We start from the raw sequence: 22,879 nt of genomic DNA, 5'->3' as shown, positions 1-22,879 counted from the left end.
AAATTATTAATATTTCGATCATTTTAAAAATACCAAAAGCTCTCATTTCGTGTTTGATAATTTATTTGTAACTAGATGGCGTTGTTTCAGGTCAATAATTTGGATAAATTTTATAATATTGCTGACAGTCCTTTATAACTACGCAAAGTTTCAAATTAATCTGATAATTTGAAGTGGAAAAACAAACTTGGAAAAAGTATGTGTCATGTAACTTTGAAAGGCAAGCAAGTACTATGTTAGAACAGACCGACACTGGCACAATAATCCCCCGCATATGTCGCGGACTGTCTCTTCGGAAATTGACAGCTAAAAAGGCGGCAAAACTAGAAGCGACTTCGCGAGGCGAGTTCGCTCCGGATCGTACTTTGATATTTTTTTTAATTCATGATTCAATAGTATGTTATTTCAAAAAAAATCTGGCAGAATAGATAAACTTTTGACTGTTGTATTGTATACAAATTAAAAAAAATAACTGTCAGAAGTTGACATCTAAAAGAGCGGCAAAATTTAACGTGTCGGGTCTTCCCGCGTAACCCTTTCACTGCGACCTGGTGAATTAAAGCCCCAAAAAGTGTCCGGTAGTACCCGGAAACATCCCCACTGCACATCCCAATGTTTCGCAATGCCTCTTAGAAATACGATCAACTATAAAACGGCAAGATGTGCATTCTTCGTTCAGTTGCCATTTGAGATAACGCGCGAGCGCATGCGTGAACCGTGCTGTGAATACATGCTGTGTTGTGTTGTGACGAAAGGAGTTCATTGCAAACGTGAGACTTTTTTCACACTATTTAACCCGCGCTTTTTTTCTTTTTTTTTTAAATCAACAACCTTGACGTTTTGCGGCCAGGAATTAGTAATAAACTAGCAACACCATTGTTCGTCGAGATGCATTTCAGTGATAGGTTTTTAAACGTGTGTGTTTAAAATTAAAAATTTTCTCACATTAAATACATTTTATAATTTAAAAAAAACATTTATAGTAAAGTGTGTTCGTCTCTATCCGATTATTTCAAATGCATTCGACAAAAAAGGCATCATAACTTTTCAACTGCCTGACCTTTTATTTTTTGTAGTTTTAAAAGTAAATAAATATTTTATTATAAATTCACATAAAAGTTGTAATAAAAAAGAATATAAGTGCCAATAACAATATTTTATTGAATATAACGGCGAAACAACTCGATCTCAAATTGTTAAAACAACAGTATTGTATTCTTAGAGTTTATAGTTCGATTCCCAAATTAAAATTTTCAATGTTAAGTTTTCATGAAATGCGAAGCGTCAATAGCCTAATGGTTAAGAATACGGATTTTCGATCGGTCGGGGGTTCGAATCCCGCCATTCGACTATTGTCGTAAACCATATCCTAGCACAAGCCTAGAGCTTAGTTAGAATGGTAAAAAAAATATTAGTAAATTTACAAAAAATCTGGTAATGTTTATTAAAAAAAACAGGTTTCTGAACGATATTCGTACATTAATTTTTATTATAAGATAAAATATATAGTAAATAATACATAAAATAAATACAGTAATACACCATAATAATAAATTTATATTTGCGCATAAAACCTCTTATTATTCCTGAAAAAAAAAACTTAACTTCAGTTCGTTTTTTGAACGATCCAAAAGTGTTTTCGTCTCGCTAATATTTTCATGTACACTTTTGTGTTTTTAGTACAATTGTATGTTAATTATTTTCTCACGTAGTTCATAAAAATTTAAAAATAATTATTAACTAATCAAGGAAATGCTTTAAAACCTTCAAAATCATTCAAAACGAATTTAATATTTCATGTTCTGTTCTGGAGATACATTCTTACAAACATCCATCTAAACAATCGCATTTATAATATTAGATTACTAAGATGTAAACAGTATCCTATAATTTATTAAGATCTATTGTCTCTCTCATTTTCTTTGTAATAACTGTGATAGCACTATTCTGTGTTGTAGAATAACAAACGTCTCTGAACACGCCAACAAATGGAATTCACGATCCTGACATATGAACAGAAAACGACACAACATATAAATGAAGGACATATATTTTCAATATATTTTCATACCAACATAAATGACAATCCATAAAATGTATAAGACATTTCGTACACGCTTTTATAAGCGTCGGTGGATCAGGGGTTTGACCTGACTTGCAATCAACAGATCCCGGGTTCGTATCTCACCGTGTACCAATGTGTTTTTCGATACCTGAATTACATGTACATTTATCCGACGTTCATACTGTAAAAGAAAACATTGTGATGCTTGCAAATATCTGAGAATTCAAAGATATGTGTGAAGTCAACCCGCACTGGGTCAGCGTTATGGCCTAGTCATTCCTAACTTAGGGTAGGCTCAGAGCCCCTCGGTGTGGACGTATGAATGTTGAAAGCCTTTTGATTTTCTACACAACTACAAAAACGATTCCTAAAAAATTGATTTAACTTGACTTAATGTCATATATCCTCACTGTGTACCTGTGCCCCACTAGCACAGGGGTCCCTTTATCTTGGCCTCTGCATTTGATCCCTAAATTCCTTAAAGACTCAATTTAAAAAAAATTTTTTATAAGAAAATTTTAGTATTTATTTTACATAATTTATAAGGTGGCTAGCTAGCAAGCGGCATCGTAAATTTGTCAAAATATCGAAGCGTCCGCTGCCCATACATAAATGCAGATGGGTTGCCTATCCTTAATCTACTGAGAGGACGCACAGAAAAAATAATTCGCCTTCCTGTTCGTTTTCCTCTGTCAAATAATAATGATTATTTACTAACATTTAATACGGATTCAAACCCTTGATCTGTAATCCGGACTCTCAACAACTAAGCCATTGGCGATTCATAACTTAACATGTTTCGTGTGTTGTCAGATTTTACAAATTCCTTCATTTCTAATTTGATTATTTTTTATTTAACTTAGACTTCCAATGACAGGACCTGACAATTGTAAAAATTCCTTCTATAAAATAAAACACACAATATGTTCTATACTTGCTTTCGTGTGTGCTAGTTTTGTGTGTGCACATTTTTATTATACGTTCATAAAGATGTTTAAAATTTTTGTATCAGCATGCACAATTGTGATTGGCATCTTTACCTCACACTACAACAGTGGATCTTTGCATGGTCCTTTTTTATATATTCAAAGTTTATTAATAAACACTAGAAGCCGTTTGAATCTAATAATATTTACGGTATTAATTAAAAAAAATATTCGAATTTTGATAACGGTTTTGCTCGTAAATAATTTCTTGAATGTTCAAATTAATTGAAAATGCAGATTCAATTTATGTTTATAAAAACAATTTGCGAAAAATCTTACTAATATTGTAAATGCGACTGTTTAGATGTATGTCCTGAACGTTTATATGGATCTCGCTAATTGGCACAGATGTAGTTTTTTTAACGGACGTACGGAGTCGCGGGCAATAGCTAGTGATGAGGAATGCGGGCTAATTAAAATATCTCCGATTTAATTTTGAACGAAAATCAATTTCCTTTGCAATTTAATATGACTTTATCTCACTAGTGTCTATAAAAAATAATTTATAATAGTAAAATTGCAACTACATTTTACACTAGCTGTCCCGCGACTGCGTCTGCGCGGAAATAAAAAAAAACTTAATTGCCTATGTGTTGTTCAAGACTTTCTTCTATATATATGGCATATTTCAACGACAACCATGCAGCGTCCTAGAGATACCTTCTAACAAACGACATTTGAAATGTAGCTTAAAGTGCGTAAGAGCTATAGCAAATAATAAAATCTTTGTGTACCAACATTTTACGGTGGGTTTCTGAGACCAAAAACGCATTTTAAAACATATTGTTATATGTTATATACAGAGCTTTATGGTCTCAGAAACCAACAGTTTGTCCTTAAAAAAGATTCCATTTTTTTGGGATTGTTGTCAAGCGCTATTTTATGTCAATAGGAAGTCGAGGTGTTGGTAAACATAAAAATAACAGATGCCGTTATTTAAAAAAAAGTGCAAAACATATTTTTTTGTATAGAAAAATTATTAGCAAAAATCCCATTCCACAAGTTATGAGTAGCAATTTACTCAAATTTCATCCGATGATTTAAATGCAAATTTTAATATTTTGTATTACTAGAAAACTTTTAAGCAATTTATGGAGTTATATCTTACTAATATTATACATGCAAGTGCATGGATGGATGGATGTCTTTGAGAAGGTACCTGTAGAATGGCTGCATGGATCGCGCTGAAATTTGGTATAAATTACGTTTTTTTTTAACTCCGCGCGGATAGAGTCGCGGTTCACAGCTATAGTGTCATAAAGGTAATCGTATTGCAAACACCTGGTCCAAAACAATGGCATGTCTCTATGAAAAAACAAAAACAATATGAAAAAAAACGCAGAAAATAAATATATCATTAATTCGTTTTTTTCTTTTCACAGGTGTGATATATCAGCATGGAGTACTTAATGAAAAAGGTAAGTTAACATAAATATAATAAGATCCGTTAAACGTTCAGTTTATACTCCAAAATAGAGTAAAACACGTGTTTAACCCTTTGATCACCGGTGATTGTTATTATGGTTATCAATATGGTTATAAAAGAGTATGTTTTACCCTTAAATATAGATAAGAAAGTAAGATAATTTCTTTGGGAACATACATTTCAAAGATATGTGTGAATTTCCTCGAGAAAAATTCTCAGACGCGGCTCGCCATCCGTCACGTTCTATAGGATTGCGTAAGTTCATTTGGCCACGCTAAATGCAGATCTGTGGTCTCTGCTTACACCTCTGTGTTACAGCCGTAAATAAAACACTGTCAAGTTTTATGGTTTTTAATAATGGTTAAGTTTTTAGGCTCTCATTGTTTATGTGCTATCCACGTCGTCGCCTACTGTTCGAAAATAATCTGTGATATATACACAAAGGCGTTGCTTAACAAAGAAACTGTCTAATTGTCCTCCATTTAACAGTTATAATGTCAATTAATGTACTATAAGACCGTGAGATATCATTTTTTATTATAAATTAGCTGTCGCCCGCGACTCCGTCCGCGCGGAATTGAAAAGAAACTTAATTAGTAGCCTATGTGTTCCTGACTGTGGTCTACATCTATGCCAAATTTCAGCAAGATCCATGCAGCTGTTCCGGAGATAGCTTTAAACAAACATCCATCCAAACATTCGCATCTTCTATATATAAAAGAAAGTCGTGTTAGTTACACTATTTATAACTCAAGAACGGCTTTACCGATATTGTTGAATCGGACGGAGTCGCGGGCGACAGCTACTTTATAATATTAGTAAGATTCTACTAGTCTTACAATGGTCATCAAGAATTAACTGTCGTAATTAATAGCTTCATTTTGTTTATTAACGTATCTTAACGTAAATTTCCATTGTCGAAATTACATTTCAAAATCTTGTGCTCTTAGTTAATATAAATGCCAATTGTTTGTATGTATGGATGTTAAAGTTATCTCCACAACTGTATGGCTCTGATTGAAATTTAATATAGATGTAGAACACTGTGTAGAAGAACACATATACTACTTACTATGTTTTTTTTATACCGAGTACACGATGTCACGGGTGACAGCTAGTCTGATTCATATGTATAAAGTCAATACAAAGAATTGAATAACCTCTAACAAATACATGACCTGTTAACCTAAATCCTAGACAATGAATATTGGATTTTTATATAAAAACATACATTCAATAAAACAATAAACAACATAACAATTACCATTATAAACCTATACAGTGGTAGAGCCCGCTTTAACATCTTCGCACGACTCGGCCCGGCTCGCCCGGTGAAATACTACGACCACACAGAAGACAGGCGTCAAGTGGAAGCAATTCCGCGTACAGTCTGATGAGTGTGCGTCCCGGAGGCCAAAATTAGTCCTCTTTCCCTTCCCACCCTTTTTCTTATAAGGAAAGGATGGGAAGTGGAAGTGGACTTTCAGGATGAGAGGATGCATGACAAGGGAAAATATTTTCTTTCTGTGCATCCTCTCCTCCGTCGATTAAAGGTAGGCAACGCATATGTAATTGCGTGTGTCTATGGGCAACGGTCGCTTCGCTATTTCAGCGATTTCAGGTGACCGCTCGCTCGTTTGCCATCTTGTGATATAAAAAAAAACAGTTAATAAAACTGGAGTATCTGCATTCTATTAAATAAATTTTTCATAAAGCCCGAACTTATAACATTTAGGTTACTTTTAACAAATCTAATTTTTCTCTGTCTGTCCGCAAGTCCAGGTTCGTTTCGTGTTATCTTACAAACAGCTGAACCGATTTTGTCGAGACCTAGTTATTGAAGAATTTAAAAAATAATGTCGAATAAATCTATCAATCGTTTTATAGTATATTTTATCATCATCAGCTAACTATACGTCCCCACTGAGCTCGGAGCCTACCCTAAGTTAAGGGTGATTAGATCATATTCAACCATGCTGGCCAAGTGCGGGTTGGTCGACTTCACAAATATCTTTGAATTTCTTCTCAGATATGTGCAGGTTGCATCACGATGTTTTCCTTCACCGTAAGAACGTCGGATAAATGTACATATGTAAATCGAAAAACACATTGGTACATGGCGGGATTCGAACCCAGGACCTGTAGATTGCAAGTCAAGTGCTTGACCACTGAACCACCGACGATCTATAATACATTTACATTTACAATATATTTAAATTACAGTTGATAGGCGATTATTTGGAAATGACAACTTTAGTTTCGTGCCGATTTAAACGCGCCTGTTGATAACGTGACAGTTTATTCTATGTCAATTATTAGTTCATATCAACACCACCGCTAAAAACCTCTACCATCAACGCTAAAATGTATATCAAATAGTCCCAAAATACAACGTCTTATAACCAGGCCATTTATTTACAAGACATTGTCGTATGTCGTGTCACTTTTCATTAATATAATTTAAGTGATGTCAAAATTATTTTAAATATGTTCTTCGAAGTTTAAAATCCACAGTTAACGCATGCGAATGAACTAAACTATCGGCAATCATAAAAAGCTATCAAGCATTTGTCTATAAAATGTGCGCCGGCGCATCGCGACCGAGTAATTTGAGTGTCATCACATGCATTAGGTATTGCAGGAGACCTTTATACTATAGTGATGTAACACAGTCTATTTTATCGATACTTTTGTTCGATTTACAGGAGTTTAATGGTTAGGTACTTATGTATGTATGAAACATGTTGATTAATTTTGAATTAGGTTTCATTGGACTCTTATTCTTTTCTCTATATTTTGTTTTAATTAATTAATAGTGGGTTTTCTTTTCGTAAATAAAGTAAAGCAGATTAAAATGACTTTAAAAGTTCTTTTTTTATTTCTAGATATTTCATATTTACTTGAACCTAAAAACTAATCAAATTAATAACACGCTAAAATTATCGATATGTAAGTCTTTTCTCGAACAGTTACATCACTATTATGATTGCAACATGAAAAACTAGTCGAAAGCTGTAAATTAAATAAAAGAAATAAAATTACGTTAATTTGTAATTACGAAATAACGTAATTTTTTTTTGTCTATGTGTAGAGAAAAAAAGATGCCATAGACATTATAAAACATTTTTACTTGCAACTAGCTGTTACCCGCGACTCCGTCCGCGGGGAATTAACAAAAAAACTTAATAAGTTGCCTATGTGATCTACGCAGCCATTCTGAAGATATCTTCAAACAAACATCCATCCAAACATTCGCATTTATAATATTTATAAGATAAAAATATCGGAAGTAACATACATCTAAATTGGCAGATAAAGGAACTGACTTCCGATAGAAAAAAAAAAGTTCCTTGGCCTCGAGTAATAAAAACACTAAAAAAAAACTTAATATGTTAATTAATTCCTTTAATAGTAATGTACACACATTTATGTGTACGGTCGCGTACATAAATGGTATTTATTAAAAAAAAAGTGGTTTTCTTCAACTTGGACATTCATGAAGACAAGTGTAAATTTTTTTGTCGTAATCTTATGCACGTACGTAAATATCAATAAAATTATCTTTACTAATACTTTGGAAAAATATTTGACAGATTATAAATTAATCTTAAGAGCGTCGATGGCTCAGGGGTTTAGGTACTTGACTTGTAATCTGCAGGTCCTGGGTTCGAATCCCGTCACGTACCAATGTCTTTTTCGATTTACATATGGACATTTATCCGACGTTCTTACGGTGAAGGAGAACATCGTGATGCAACCTGCAACATATCTGAGAAGAAATTCAAAAGATATGTATGAAGTCAACCAACCCGCACTTGAACAGCGTGGTTGACTGTGGCCTAATCACCTCTAACTTAGGGTAGGCTCCGAGCTCCTTGATGGGGATGTATAGAGTTACCTGATGATGATGAAATTAATCTTACTGTTACTAATATTATTAATTGGAATGTTGATATGGATGGACTATATCGCATAGATGTCGAACATAGTATGGAACAACACATAGGGTACTAATTCTGCGCGGACGGAGTCGTGGGCGACGTTCAAAATACAAGTAAAAGTATGGCCGAAAAGAGAAATTTAAAAAAGGAACCATTTAAAAAAAACATCGTTTATTTTCACAATCGGACGCAATAAAATAAATCGATTGTCAAGCGATGTGCGATGTTCGAATTCCGTGGAATCGATTTAAATAAAAGTATACGAAACTTTATGGGGGGTTTATTCTTGTATTGATCGTTAATGCACGTAACTGATAAAATCTATAGTTTTTTTTTATCGTATGGTAATGTAAGTGAAATTCGCTTACGAATGATCCACCTTATCTTTATTTGGTCGGATTGAAAAAGCTTTTACAGATTTGAGATATAATTTCAAGGTTCATATTAAATTATAGTTAGTGTCAATCATTTCCAGTTTATTTCACACAATTAAGGGGGATTTTCATGGCCGTAATGTGTGCAGAAATATATTGTTGTTTCAGTTCTTTTTAAAGCAAAAGAAAGAGACGACTGTATTATTCTGCTTTCGGCTTTTATTTTGTGCGCCGTTACTAACAATGTTTGTTAAAAAAAGAAAAAAACAGCCAGCCAATATTTTTTTAATATTTAATTTAATTTTAAAACGTTAAAATTTTGAATATGCTTAAATAATAAATACTTTCTTAGTATAATTTATTGTTCTCTCTTTGTCATGATGTTTCCTTTTATTTCCTTGTTTTTTTTTAATTACAGAAATTTAAAAGAATTTAAAGACAATTAAAAATGAATAATGTATTTAAATCTCTTTATTTATATAACGATCGTACACTCAATTAATCAAGCAGCTTAATTGACGGTTCAATCGATTCGATACTTCTTTTCTGACAGATCATTTCGGCCATCTTTGTTTATTTTGACAGCAAAGTTGCCGCCAAAATATATCGCCGTTGAGAAATTAATTTTCACAAACAATTAATACACGTTAAATGGTTTTTAAATTTAACTTATTAACATTTAATAATATTAAAATCATCTCACTGAGATCTTCGATAAAATAACTTTATGGACATAACCTCACTTTATTTATTTTATATCCTTTCGACCTGATATTTAGTTAAAAAAATAAATCTTTCTTCTTAATAATATTATAAATGCGAAAGTTTTGATATACGGATGGATGAAAGGATAGCGGATCACGATAAAAAATTGGCATAGATGTAGAACACAGTCTGGAAGAACACATAGGTTTATTAGCTTTTATTAACTTCGCGCGGACACAGTCGCGTGCGTCAGCTTGTATCACATAACTGCTTAATTATTCACTATAACAGTATTATTATACGACTATTTAGTTTTTTTTTAAACATATTCTTTATGATTATAAAACGTAATAAAACGAACGTTAAGAAAACTTGTTAAAAACTAATTTTTATGTTAAAGTTACTTTATAATCACATCTTTACGCTACATAACTACAATTTAATTACGTTTGTTATATAAAAAGTAAGTGCGCTTTTAACTATCACTTTGAAGTTAAAATTAACTACTAATGTTATGAATTTATTATCTGGCTTATCTAATACTTAACTGACGTAACTAACATAGTAACATTTTAATTAACACAATAAATATTACACTTTTTAAGCCAATGAAAGGTACTTTATTCACTTGCCCAAAAATCTTTTTTTTTATTCGTATAGCTTTGAATCCTTGCGCTGCACAAAACAATTGCATATATCATTTAACTTTTAAATGTACTTGAACTAATCCAAATGAAAGAAACATGACATTACCTTCACTTGAGTTAGCACGACTTATGTCCTTTTATAGATTATATTATCTAATATATTGAATAAAATAATGAACGTCAGACATGCACTCCATAAATCAAAACGTCTCACAAGCATTTTTGAAAGATCAGAACGCAATTTATCTTTTTTTTAAAAAACAAACGCATTGTTGTATTCTACCTTTATGTTACAAAAGTGGCTGTACAATTTACAAACCTTTGCCTTTCTATTGAAGAAAAAAATTAAAGATGTCAAAATCAAAATGTTTATTTTTTTAATGTCTTCGTGTAACGTTATTACAAAGTTGAAAAGTCTGGATCAAATGCGGTAACGTATTTAAAATTCACATAAAAAAACAAATTCTCAAACATTCATAAACAAAGCCGAGGCAAAGGTCAATTAGTCAAAAAGACCTTTTATTATATGTTTTATACACCGTGAGAGTTTTACGTTGCGCCAGTGTTAGAAAAAGTAATGTTGATTTAATTATAGGCTGCCAGAACGTTATGCGCTTAACGATTGGCCATTTAAAAAAACTAAATGTCAAAAATAATACTATTTCTTAACATTTAATTTTACTTCTTTAATCAATTTAATAATTGCACGCATTTCCGTAAATAATAATACTAAAAACAGATCCAGAATTTGACATAAAGAAACCTTTTTATCTGTCCCTCCATCTATTTTTGTCTGTGGTCATCCACTGCTGGACTCAAAAACTGTGACCTTTTTCTCGTCTACGTAACAACGTTTATAAGTTACGCTATGCACGCAGTTTAGACAATTTTCTTGTCAAAACGAACGCGTTTCAGCAATTTAAGATGATTTATCTGTTACTCAAGACCAAATAGTTTTTTTTTCTCGCGTGGCTGTATATGACATTTTGGCGCGATTTTTTATCTGTCAAAACATAAAATTGGTGAACTTATTTATTGTTAATTATTTTAACAATATTGTACTGATTTCGAAACCAAACATTAAAAAGCCAATGTAATTTACATCCCCTTTTTTATTTGTATTTACTTATTTTATCTTCTTTTATATAAAGGTAACATTTTTATTTTTTGACAGTTCATAACCTGGTTTACACGATGCCAGTAAATTGGGACAGTAGCGCTAAAAATCATCGCTGGCTTACAACTGGCATAATTAAAAAACTAACTGGCGCCACTAAACTATTCTATGCCTGGCCAGCGCTACTGTCCTACCGTACTGGCATAATAAACGCATAAACTCGGAGTCAGATCATCGTAATATAAAAATAATGACCCTGCAAGTTATGGTTTCACAACTGACCTGTCATTATATAAACAATAATAAGATGTTTGTAATACTGTGTAATTGAGATTAAATCGCAATATAAGATGCATAATTTTGATGTTGGAACTAATTTATGTAAATCTGTTTATCTCTATTTTTATGTGGCAACCCTGACAGAATTTGGGTTGAATTTGAAACATACATAATATTGTTATCTCATTTTATTCAAAGGGAATGAAAGAGATAAAAACACGGCTTCGTTCAATTACAATTTGGTTGCGGAACAATATCGAATAAATGTTAAATATAGATTCAACACTATAGAAAAGATAATATTAATGTTATAACAATACAATCAGCGCTAAAATGGTGGAAATGAAATAGGCACAAAATACTACGTCTTAAGCCAGTCCATATATAGAGGTTAGTACAAAAACCCTATTATTTTTTTTTGTGTTTTTCATCACTGGAAATGGCAACAGTGATGCTTCCATTGCGACACATTCCAGGCTTATTTTTTTTAATTCGTTACAACAATCTAGATATGGATTAAGTTAAAAAAAGGATATTATCGTTTCAGCGAAGTTGTAGAGCAACGAAATTCTCACAGTAACAATGGATAAAGTAATCAGGTTACAATGATTTGTTAACTTGAATTTTGCAACAATTAAACAAACTAAGTTAATGTGGATTTAAGCAAGTTGCAAGGAACGTTAATGTTCAGGGGTTAAGCACTTAACATCTGCAGGTCCTAGAGTTGAATCGTCAACGTCAATTGACCATTCAGTAACAGATATAGCGGCTACATGTTGAAAATTCCTAAATTCCTTAAACATTGTAGATTTTTTTACGAGGTTGCGAGCGATTGTCTTTAGCGATAGCTAGATATGTCGGCGACGCACACTGTGTATAAAGCTTTATAACTTTGTATTGCGTGTGCGACTAAAATCGCCGGGTTACGAAGTTTTACCTTTGTACGACAGGCCTTAGCTTAGATATAATTAACCATAAAGATTTATTTGATTTTTTAATTATGATAAGACAAAGTCCTGGGCGACTAGTATGTCTAAATAATATTAAACTTATTACTCTATTTTCTATCTTAAATAGGTTTAGTTTTTTGCTAAATTCGTCTTAATGTGTAACCAGTGCACTGTCGTTAAAGTGCACAAATTGCGTTCATATTTTATACTAAAATTTATACTCGTAAATGTCAATGTATTACACAAGTTTAGTGCTACACTAAAGATAGAACACCGTACTAATATTATAAATGCGAATGTTTAGATCAGTGGTTCCCAAACTTATTTTGTCTACTGCCCACTTTGAGAATAAATATTTTTTTAGCGCCCCCATATTTTCACATATTTAAAAACCACTATAATTTCAAATTAAATTAATTAATTATTGTGACCTATATATGTATATTAACGGAGAATTCTAAACGAAACTTTTACTATGACCCGCAACTTGAGACGAGCGCCCACAAGGGGGCCTTATCGCCCACTTTGGGAAAGACTGGTTTAGATGGATGGATGTTTGTATGAAGGTATCTCCGGAACGGCTGAACAGATCTCGATGAAAATTAGCATGCATATAGAACATAGTCTGTAAGAACACATAGGCACATTTTTTAAATCAAACGCGGACGCAGTCGCGGGCGACAGCTAGTACTTGATAAATCACAACTTTGTGGTTGGATTGTACACGAGTCTACTCTTACCTTACCAACTAATGATCTTTTTTCACACAGATTTTGTAAGTAGTAATTTCAACAGATTAAAAATAGTTTTTGCTATAAAATTATTAAAGACTTTCGGATTTATGATGAATATGATTAGATTTATGGATGATTATCGATAATATAAGATTTATTAGTAAACAGTAATTTGTTTTTTATGAAATATTATTAACAAAATACACATAAACATAAGCAGCAAAGAGTAGCAAATACGTTTTCTACCTTAGAAGATACTAATAAAAGAGAAGAGATGTATAGAAAAAGGGTAATTTGTTTTCAATCCCTCTCTTGCCACATCCAGTCTCAGAATTGTATGAGTTTGGTAGATAGCATGTAATAATTCCTTTATTCGATAAATAATAAAATGTGTTACAAAACTCATGTTTTTCTCACGACATATTCTGTTGATTGCATCCTGAAACAGAGAAGACCACGGCGTGTGATAATTCTGAACGGGGAGCTTTGATTAATAACATTCCAATCATTTCACATTGTTAGTGATCCGCGAAATTAGTAAATTATATCTATATATTTTCATAAATTTATGCCGTAAATTGGGTTATCGTACCAATATGACATACGCGAAAGTTTAGATGGATGGATCAATGGATTGATGTTTGTTTTAAGATATCTTCGGAACGACTCAATGGATGAAATTTGACACTGGTGTAGAACATAGTATGGAAGAACACATCGGTATTTTTTTTTCTATTACGCGCCGACGGTGTCCCGGGCGATAGGTAGGTATTCAAGTAAACCGCCAATATGGAAATTGGGTCACAATTTTATATTTTTAATTTACAAATAATTTAACGGAGATTCATAAGAGAATATTAAATATTCCTTTTAAATATAGCGTATTTATTTAAATACAAATTCATTGTTAATCCAAAATCCATCAGTTCGCGAATTAATCTTCATGGTAAAATAGACCTTATTGCATTAGAAATACGTTTAAAACAAGGGTCATATTTAATTGGCAGTTGCTTGCCTTGGGTTATTGCATCTGTTCGCAAAACGTTCCGACTGAGGCACGGACGTTGCGAAATGAACTATTGTTTCTGACTCCGTAAGGAATGTGGACACAGCGATGCTATGCTGTACATCAGAGATTCCTTGACATTAGAATCCACAGGTGCCATCCAAAATCAATCTACTTACTTAACCGTTAATAAGTACATAAAAAACTATTTTTTTAAATTGAAATCTGCTGATAGGCTTTATTTTTATAATTTCGTCTTTATTGTTCTGTTCTATGGTTAACTAATTATCATCATCAGCTGTACGTCCTCACCGAGGTCCTTGGAGCCTACCCTAAGTTAGGGTGACTAGGCCATAGTCAACCACGCTGGCCAAGTGCGGGACTTCACATATATCTTTGAATTTCTTCGCAGATATTTGCAGGCATCACGATGTTTTCCTTCACCATAAGAACATCGGTTAAATGTAAATATGTAAATCGAACATTGAAAAACACTGATATATGACAGGATTTGTAAATTACAAGTCAAGTGATTAACTTCAAGCCACCGAAGTTCTATAATTCAAGAATAATCTATATTGCAGTTATATTATTTTTTATCATCGCTCCATTTTATAGCATTATATAGCATCGCTACCTTTGTAACAATGCCCTAACTCTGAGAATCCTGTGATAAATACTCAAGTATATCCAGTAAACAAGTATTGTATCGGAGTAAGCAATTAATTAAGACGAATTTTAAGCTATTAATATCATTTAATTTTCTCGCCGGCGTGGGAGCTTATTGCGGCTCAAAAGACTATTGTTATAACCATATTCAAATGAGTCTCTGTAAGTTATTTTACGTAATTTTTGTACACAAACGTTAATGTATTTTTAAATTTAACCGAAGAGTAATCTCTTATATATAAAATTCTCGTGTCACAATGTTACCGTACTCCTCCGAAACGGCTTCACCGATTTTTAAGAAATTTAATATGCATTTAGTAGGTCTGAGAATCGGATACTATTTTTAATCCTGCACGGACGGAGTTGCAGGCGACAGCTAGTGTCCGATAAATCTTTTAAAAAAATATTTCTTCTACATTTCAAGTGAGTATAACCTAAAAAGTCACATAGAGTTTATAGTGCAAATGCAATGCAATTTGTTGTCACAAAAGTCAACGGAACTGTACGTTGGAGTTAATAATATTATATAAAAAAAAAAAACAAAGAAATAACAAGGAATCGAACGTAAATCATAAAATGTAAAAATAAAACATTAAAAAAATAACATAATTTTAGTCCCATAGAGCCAAGCCTTTTTTAATTCTAACAAAAAGGCAAAGACAACTCGTTCATTCAGCCACAGATCCAAATAATGCTAATTTACAGCCAAATTTACACCAAATAAGGTGTTACTTTATTAAAAATATTATCTGACCAAAATAATAATAAAATGATTTGTTAATTTAATTTCTAAGCAATAATTAAAAAGTTTGCAACGATTTTGTGGATTTCAATAATTTCTTAACAAAAATCAATGACAAAGGGAAAAGTTTGTTATGTCTGCCGACACCAATCTTACTTATGTTATAAATGCGATTTCTTAGATAGATGGATGTTTGTTTGAAGATATCCTCCGGCTAAACGGATCTCAAATTTTGACATACATATAGAACATAGTCGGAAAGAACAAATAGGCTACTAATTAAGTTTTTTAACTCCTCGCGGACGCGGTCGCGGGCGTCAGCTAGTTATTTATAATACCGTAAGTATAAGGTTACGATTAGATTCATCTGCACTCGAATAAATATAGTAGTGAGAGGTACGGCTCGACCTTGCTCCTACAATTTGCATTGCAGCTTCACGCATCGATCTGTGCTACTGTGTTCGCATACATCATATTTTATGATAAATCAAAACATAAATTATGTTATATATTCCAAACTAAACTATGGAAACAAGAAAAAAGATCTTGTAAAACTTGTTTGTTGGCAGAGATGATCTTTTTATTCAAAAAAAAAGAAAATCAAAACGCGCAAATTTTAGCATATAATAAATATTTATATTCTGTGACGCGAAATCCTGTTTTATAGTATTAAAAGTACATTGCCGGATAGGTCAGTGATTAGCTAGGAATATTATTGAAGTTCGAATTTTGCGGTGTCCAAATCGATTGTATTAAAAACTCCTAGCGCCATCTCTTACATTTTTGTGACACTAACAAGTAATAGTAGTTATTCAAAATTTTGATAGATGGCGCTGTACACAATCAACACACTATTTCAATACAACTTGCCGGGAAATAATTCTTCGTCATGATAAAATCGAATTACTAATAAGTACGATCCTATTCAATCTGCTACCTATTACTATTACTTATCTGCATTTTTTATATTTTTTTAGATGTGGCTGTCTTGTCTAGTAGCGTCCTCTGTGATCAGCATAGCGGCGTGCGCCGGCAACGAGTATCTCCCGCCCAGCAAAGGCTATAGCTACAAACCTCCTCGCATACCATTTATCACCCCCACGGTAAGTACAAGTAACCCCTTACGGATACAAAGCCTAATTATTCCCAACAAAAAAAAAGAAATTACATAATTAAAATCTGTAAAGGCAGATTCACTTTACATATATAACCTTTTTGAAGAATTCGAAACAAATGAGTACTTTTTAAAATCTACTAACATACTCGCAAAATTCAAAAGCTTTATAACACATGAAATCCATAAATAGTTCTAATAATCGTGGATTTCCACGGCCGATTTATACAGAAATATATTCTCATTCCATTAATATTTACAAGAAGTTTAAATAATGATTTTTGTACATGTTTAGGTAGTGGGAATGCACGGTTACAAACATTTACGTTTAAATGAACCAGCAGTAGCTTACACTATTAAGATGGTCATTACATAAGCGAGGACCGTGAACCGATGTTGCGAATCGCAATGTATTAGAAGAATCAAACTTTATTGCAGCTTGTTAACTACGTTCATATTTGTTAAGGCTCACTACGGCTTAACTAAAGCGCAAGGACGTGCCAGTCCCCTAACTTTTTACGCCGGTAAAGCCTTGAGATTCAAACGAGTAATTTAAGTAAAAACAAACGTCACATTCCATACGTGGCTGGCGTTGCAATAATACATTTTTTTTGTTATTTGTTAAGTTATGTGAAAAAGTGGTTTATTTTGGTCTTTACGAGTTTTAATGTAATGTTTGTTAGGATTGGAATGTAGGATAAGATTGTGTTTAGAGTAGCGGGTCGTGCAAAATTGTAAGCCTACATAAAGTTTGAATGTCATTATACAGCGCTGCATCGCATAGACAGGTCTGACATTGACAGTGTCGTGAGACATTATTGCCATACAAATCTTACTAATATTATAAATTTGAATGTTTAGATGTATGAATAGATGTTTGTTAGAAGATATCTCCAGAAAGGCTGCATGGATCTCGATGAAATTTGGCATAGATGTAAACAGTCTGAAAGAACACATAGTCTACCTATGATCCTGGAAATCTATACGTTTCCTTTGGGATACGTTTCATTGTCACATTTACTCTATAACTCCCCAACGGTTGAACACATCTTAATGTAATTTGGCAAAGATATAGAACATAGTCTCAAAACATTACGCAGACGAAGTCGCGGGAAAAAGCGTATTATTTTTACATTTACAGTTTAATTACTCAGGACAGAGCAATTCAAATAAATTAGGTAAAGAGTGAATATTCAATCCAGCAAATAACGCCACTTATCATGTAGATATGCCAAAAACATGTTGTAAACAATATTAGAAACATCTAAAAGATTTGTGTTGCATCATTTAAAAAACTAAACAAGTTAACTTGTTGCATTTAGTGATACAATGCATGATTCAATTGTGTTAACCAAAGAACAAATAGACTTTATCAATGGAATCTATATTAACTATGACAAAACAATAGTCAGACCTCGTATTGTCCGTCAACATATAAAACTAGAAACCGTGAAAACCTAATCTTATTTCTGACAGTAATACATTTAGCACTATTGTCTTATTGCATTTACTATTGATGTTATGATGAGTTGTATACGAATATAATCCAACTTGGATAACCAAGAGTCTAAGTTAAATTTTTCTCGCTTATAGAAGTTTCAAAATAGAGTTTCTCGCTTATGGACATTGGGACCGAACAATAACTCTCGCTTTTAGAGGTTTTTGGCTTATCCAGATTCGAGTGTTTATACATAATTGTAATGACAGATTAATTTAGATTATATTTATGGTTTTTAGAGAGGAGTTTCTATAACCTGTACTATTCTTATTTATATTAATTTAGAAATATGATTCTTGTAATCCATTATTAAAGTTAAAACATAAGTTTCATTCGTAGTTAACTAATACTTAACTTACATAAAGAAAAAGTTAAGTCAATCAGTTTCAAATCTAAAAATCAGATTTTGACGAGCGAGGTGTCCTTTCATTCTTACATTAGTTTCGTTTTTTTTTTAATTAGTATTTTTTATTTAACAGAAGCCTCCGCAGCCTCCTCAGCCGCCGGTGACGTCACCACCGCAGCGACCACAGCCGTACCTGCCGCCAGTCACCACCACCAGACCCTTCCCCAAGCCACAACCCACTCCAACGCCGCATGTGGTTAGTTATACATCTTTTTAATTGAACTACAGTGCTACCCAGTGCCGGTTGACTTCAATCTTTGAATTTCTTCACAGATATGTGCAGCATAACGCTGTTTTCCTTCACCGTATCAACTTCGGATACATATATAAAAATATAAAAACACATTGGTACATGGCGGGATTCGAACCCAGTACATGCAGGTCATAAGAGAAGTGCTTAACTGCTGAGTCACTGTCTCTAATTATATCCTTATTTGATTATAATTCCGCGTTTTCTAATGGGTATGCGTACCGAAGGACATATGCTAGTACTCGTCCCCACCCTTTTTCTTGCAAATGAAGGATAAGAAAAGAAAATGGATTTGACAGGGGAATGGATGCACCTATAGGTAGAGAAAGTATGCATCTCCTTTATTCATTGTAGAAAAGGCAATTAAATTTTTAAATTTATAGTAGAAAGAGAATCAATACACGTTGAAAGAAAGGATAATTTATTATAATACATTTTTTAATCAATCGTCGTCTATATAATGGTCCGGACTATTGCCGGTAGATGGCGGTTTATACACTTTCTTGGGTTCGCCGTCTGGAACAAAACAATCAATTTTAAACAGTTATTTCATGTCTGTATTTAATTGCCTTACTCAGTAATGACTTTAAATGAGATTTTAAGTGAAATTTTCTCATTATATCAACACTTAGGGATTGTCCTGAGTAGCGAAATAATTGCCTATTTCATTGCTAATAACACAACTTTGTTTTCTGATCTGAGATATTTCTATAATTAAAATCTTTAGTTACAGTGGGTTTCTGAAAACAAAATACCCGTTTAAAACATATCTTTGTTTCTTTTTCCAAGTACAGAGATGACGTTATGTTTTATACATAGATTTTGGTCTCAGAAACGTACGGTACCATTCATAAATGAAAACTTACCTTCAATAGCTGGATCCTCATCTTCTGCCGTCAACTTTTTAGCTGCAGCGTTGTCATCTGAAAACAAATTACATAAATATGACATAATATTTTTAAAATTCTATATTTTACTTCTTACTGATAGTATAAATGCGAATGTTTGGATGGATGGATGCTTGAAGGCATCTCCAGAATGCATGAACGGATCTTGATTAAATTTTGTATAGATGTAGAATATAGTCTGGGAGAACATATAGGCTACTTATTAAGTTTTTTTTTAATTCCGCGCGGATAGCCGCGGGCGACAGCTACTTATGCTATAAAAGTTCTTACCTTCTTCACTATCTGTAAGATAAAATCATCAATAACTTTTTATTCTACATTTTATTACTTTTTATATAAATTATTACTTACTTGGAATATAATTAGGATCCGCTAAAAGAAAATAATCACAATAAATTTCTACACACATTTTTTTTCAGTATTTTTATCGTTGTTTATTTTATATTTATGTTTTAAAAAAAACTAAATGACAATTAATTACTTGTTATCGGCTGGTTAGTTGTGCATTTCGTTACAATATGGCGTCCTGACTTCTTGTTAAGTAGATCACGCGCTTAAATTAAAAAAATACATTTTTATGCAACATTTTTTGCAATTATATTAATTTTAAAAATGTAATGAAAAAAATCTTACATCTTTTCATATCACTATTTTCCACACCTTAAAAAATATTTTACTTTTAGTTAATTCTGTTGGATATCTCATTTAATATAAAAAAAACCATGATACTATCCATCCATGTTAGAACAACTTACTTGATAACCGTTCACCGTACTCTTGAGAATAAAAAAATCATTATTTAAGTAATTTGAAATAGATTAAAAAAGTAAAAAAATTGAGTAAACAGACGCTCTCACATCTATCAAATATCTGTACTGGAATTAACAAATTCCTACAAACTCACCTACATCATTCATTTTCCATCTATTTGCTGTAACATATCAAAATCTATCAAATCAAACTTTTACAATATGAGAAAAAAGTCATTTAGTAAGGGTTTCTGACACTATAATCTCTATATAATAATCGTTATCCATTTTTTCATCTATAGGAACGTAACCATACTACGTGATCTATTTAGGGGAGAGGACGGGAGTTAGCGGAGTCTTTAAAATACTACGGTCAGTCACGGGAGCGGCTTTGGGGGGGGCTCAGGTTTTTGTGACGTTGTTGCTCTTTTTCATAATACATTATTCACTAGTAAGTTAAGTATGCGTGTAGTCTTAAAAAAAACTAAAAAAATAGGTCACGTAGTGTGGAAATGTTCCCTAAACGGAGATTATTGACTCAGAAACCCATGATTAGTAGCTCAAGAATGCTTTCTACTACATGTATTAAAAAAACAACACCAAAGCTATCACCATACTGTCTTTATTTATAGTTAAATAATAGCGAGTCTTATATATATGAAACTTACACATTAATACCTGGATTTCATTGGCTCCACAAATATATATAAAAACCACGATAAGCTAAAAAGATATAAGACGTTGAAAGTATTATTTAAATAGAAAGAAATAACTTTAAATGTTATGAACGACAAAGTAAAAATATTCAGTATTAAATCATATTAAAATTCCTTCAATAATCATGGGTTTCTGAGACCAAAAACTCCGTTTAAAATATTATTATCTCTGTTTTGTTAAGGGTAATGACAGGGAGAGATATTTTGGTCTAAGAAACCAATAGTAAATTGTTCATTCTCTCAGACAATATATAAATAAAAAAAAGTTACCAGACGCATCTCGGATTAAGTTTTAATATTTAACACCAAAGCAGTTCGACCTGCCGACATTTCGTTCATGCATATAATCGTTAAGTTTTATTTACGATACAATTCCAATAGATTTTTATTGATCTACAAGTTGTAAAAATAACAATCAAAGGCAGGTATGTTGACATTTCAAAAATGAAAAATAAAACTCAACTTAACCTCTACATATGAAATTCTAAAATGGCGGGAATCGAATTTAGAACCTATAGTTTAAAAGTCAAACCCTCTAGATCTGTCTGTTGCATCAGATCCAAAAGCGAAACGATTTATAAGGAATTTTAAAAATGTATTAAAATCCCGTATCGAATCGCTTCGGTGCGAATGGACTTTAAATAGGCAGACTACGTTTATTGTGTACTTATCTTCTAATTCTGTCAACAGCCAGACCATCCCCATGACCACCACGACCACCACGACCATCATGACCACCACGACCACCACCATCACCACGAGCCAGGCATGCCGTTCGACTTTGCGTACGCGGTGAATGAAGATGGCAATGACTATCAACATAACGCGGTATCTGATGGTGACATCACTCGGGGCGAGTACAGAGTCGCGCTGCCAGACGGCCGAGTCCAAATCGTGAAGTACACTGCTGATTGGAAGAACGGATTTAATGCTGATGTTAGTTGACATTTCATTTTACTAAAAAAGCGCGCACCATATTTTGACCACATCATTTAACATCAGGTGGGATCATGGTCAAGCGCTAGCTTATACAGAATAAAATTTCAAGGAAAAAATGTAATATGCAACCTTTACCTTAGAATGAAGAAAAGATCAAGAAAAGCGGTCTAAAATATCACATCAATGTGTGTGTTTTACCGCTGTTCTTGATAATTTTCAAGTAGCTAATTTATTTTTGCTATTATTTAATTTTCAGGTATCTTACGAAGGAGAGGCGAGGTATCCTGAGCCGAATACAAATTCTATCAGCTCACCGAACCAAGGCCAAGCTTATTTACCCGCCAACCAAGGAGGCGGCTACAAATATTAAATAAAAAACTCAAAAAAGAAAAAAAAGAGATTGTACATCGGGGTTAAAAATAATTTGACAAATAAGGTTACTCTTAATAATGTTGTTGTTGTCTAAAATAATTTTAAAAATCAAATTATTTTTCTACTAGATAATGGCAACATTTAAATTAAGTTACCAATAAAGTTACCATAATGATGTAAATTAAAATATTTATGGTACATGTCATAAATTTATTTTATAACGAATTTATAAGTTTTTTTTATGAAATATTACTCTGTTTCTAATACATGTTGTATTATAAAATAT

At 32.6% G+C, this 22,879-nt stretch overlaps 2 protein-coding genes across 4 annotated transcripts; one reads left to right on the top strand and one right to left on the bottom strand.

Moving 5' to 3' along the window:
• Window positions 1-703: 703 nt before the first annotated feature.
• Cpr50Cb (Cuticular protein 50Cb) lies at window positions 704-22,608 on the top strand. Its single transcript, NM_001311879.1, is given in 6 exon segments — window positions 704-770; window positions 4,434-4,469; window positions 16,619-16,744; window positions 18,733-18,855; window positions 21,973-22,218; window positions 22,478-22,608. Coding segments are annotated over 5 exon segments (630 nt in total). The 5' UTR covers window positions 704-770; window positions 4,434-4,448; the 3' UTR covers window positions 22,592-22,608.
• LOC106125846 (uncharacterized) lies at window positions 19,321-21,663 on the bottom strand. Of its 3 annotated transcripts, XM_013323249.1 has the most exons (10): window positions 21,553-21,663; window positions 21,235-21,289; window positions 20,722-20,748; window positions 20,573-20,593; window positions 20,451-20,477; window positions 20,299-20,370; window positions 20,169-20,189; window positions 20,088-20,099; window positions 19,776-19,832; window positions 19,321-19,425 (listed from the first exon to the last, which is right to left on the bottom strand). In XM_013323249.1, exons 1-10 carry the CDS (start codon window positions 21,559-21,561, stop codon window positions 19,352-19,354), a joined length of 375 nt encoding a protein of 124 aa, XP_013178703.1. In that variant the 5' UTR covers window positions 21,562-21,663; the 3' UTR covers window positions 19,321-19,351. The 3 variants fall into 3 exon arrangements, with proteins under 3 accessions (XP_013178703.1, XP_013178704.1, XP_013178705.1); XM_013323250.1 differs by lacking the exon at window positions 20,451-20,477; XM_013323251.1 differs by lacking the exons at window positions 20,451-20,477; window positions 20,573-20,593.
• Window positions 22,609-22,879: the final 271 nt, after the last annotated feature.

Source organism: Papilio xuthus, unplaced genomic scaffold, assembly GCF_000836235.2.
Source record: "Papilio xuthus unplaced genomic scaffold, Pxut_1.1 DF825783.1, whole genome shotgun sequence".
NCBI lineage: Eukaryota > Metazoa > Arthropoda > Insecta > Lepidoptera > Papilionidae > Papilio > Papilio xuthus.
This window is presented reverse-complemented; position numbering and strand designations above follow the sequence as displayed.

What these genes read in the sequence shown, in the direction of transcription:
- LOC106125846 (XM_013323249.1), bottom strand. An exon ending in GTACGGTGAACGGTTATCAA is followed by an intron (nt 20,478 to 20,572) that starts GTAAGTTGTTCT and finishes ATATTTTTTAAG; the next exon opens with GTGTGGAAAATAGTGATATG. An exon ending in TGAGGATCCAGCTATTGAAG is followed by an intron (nt 19,426 to 19,775) that starts GTAAGTTTTCAT and finishes GTTTTGTTCCAG; the next exon opens with ACGGCGAACCCAAGAAAGTG.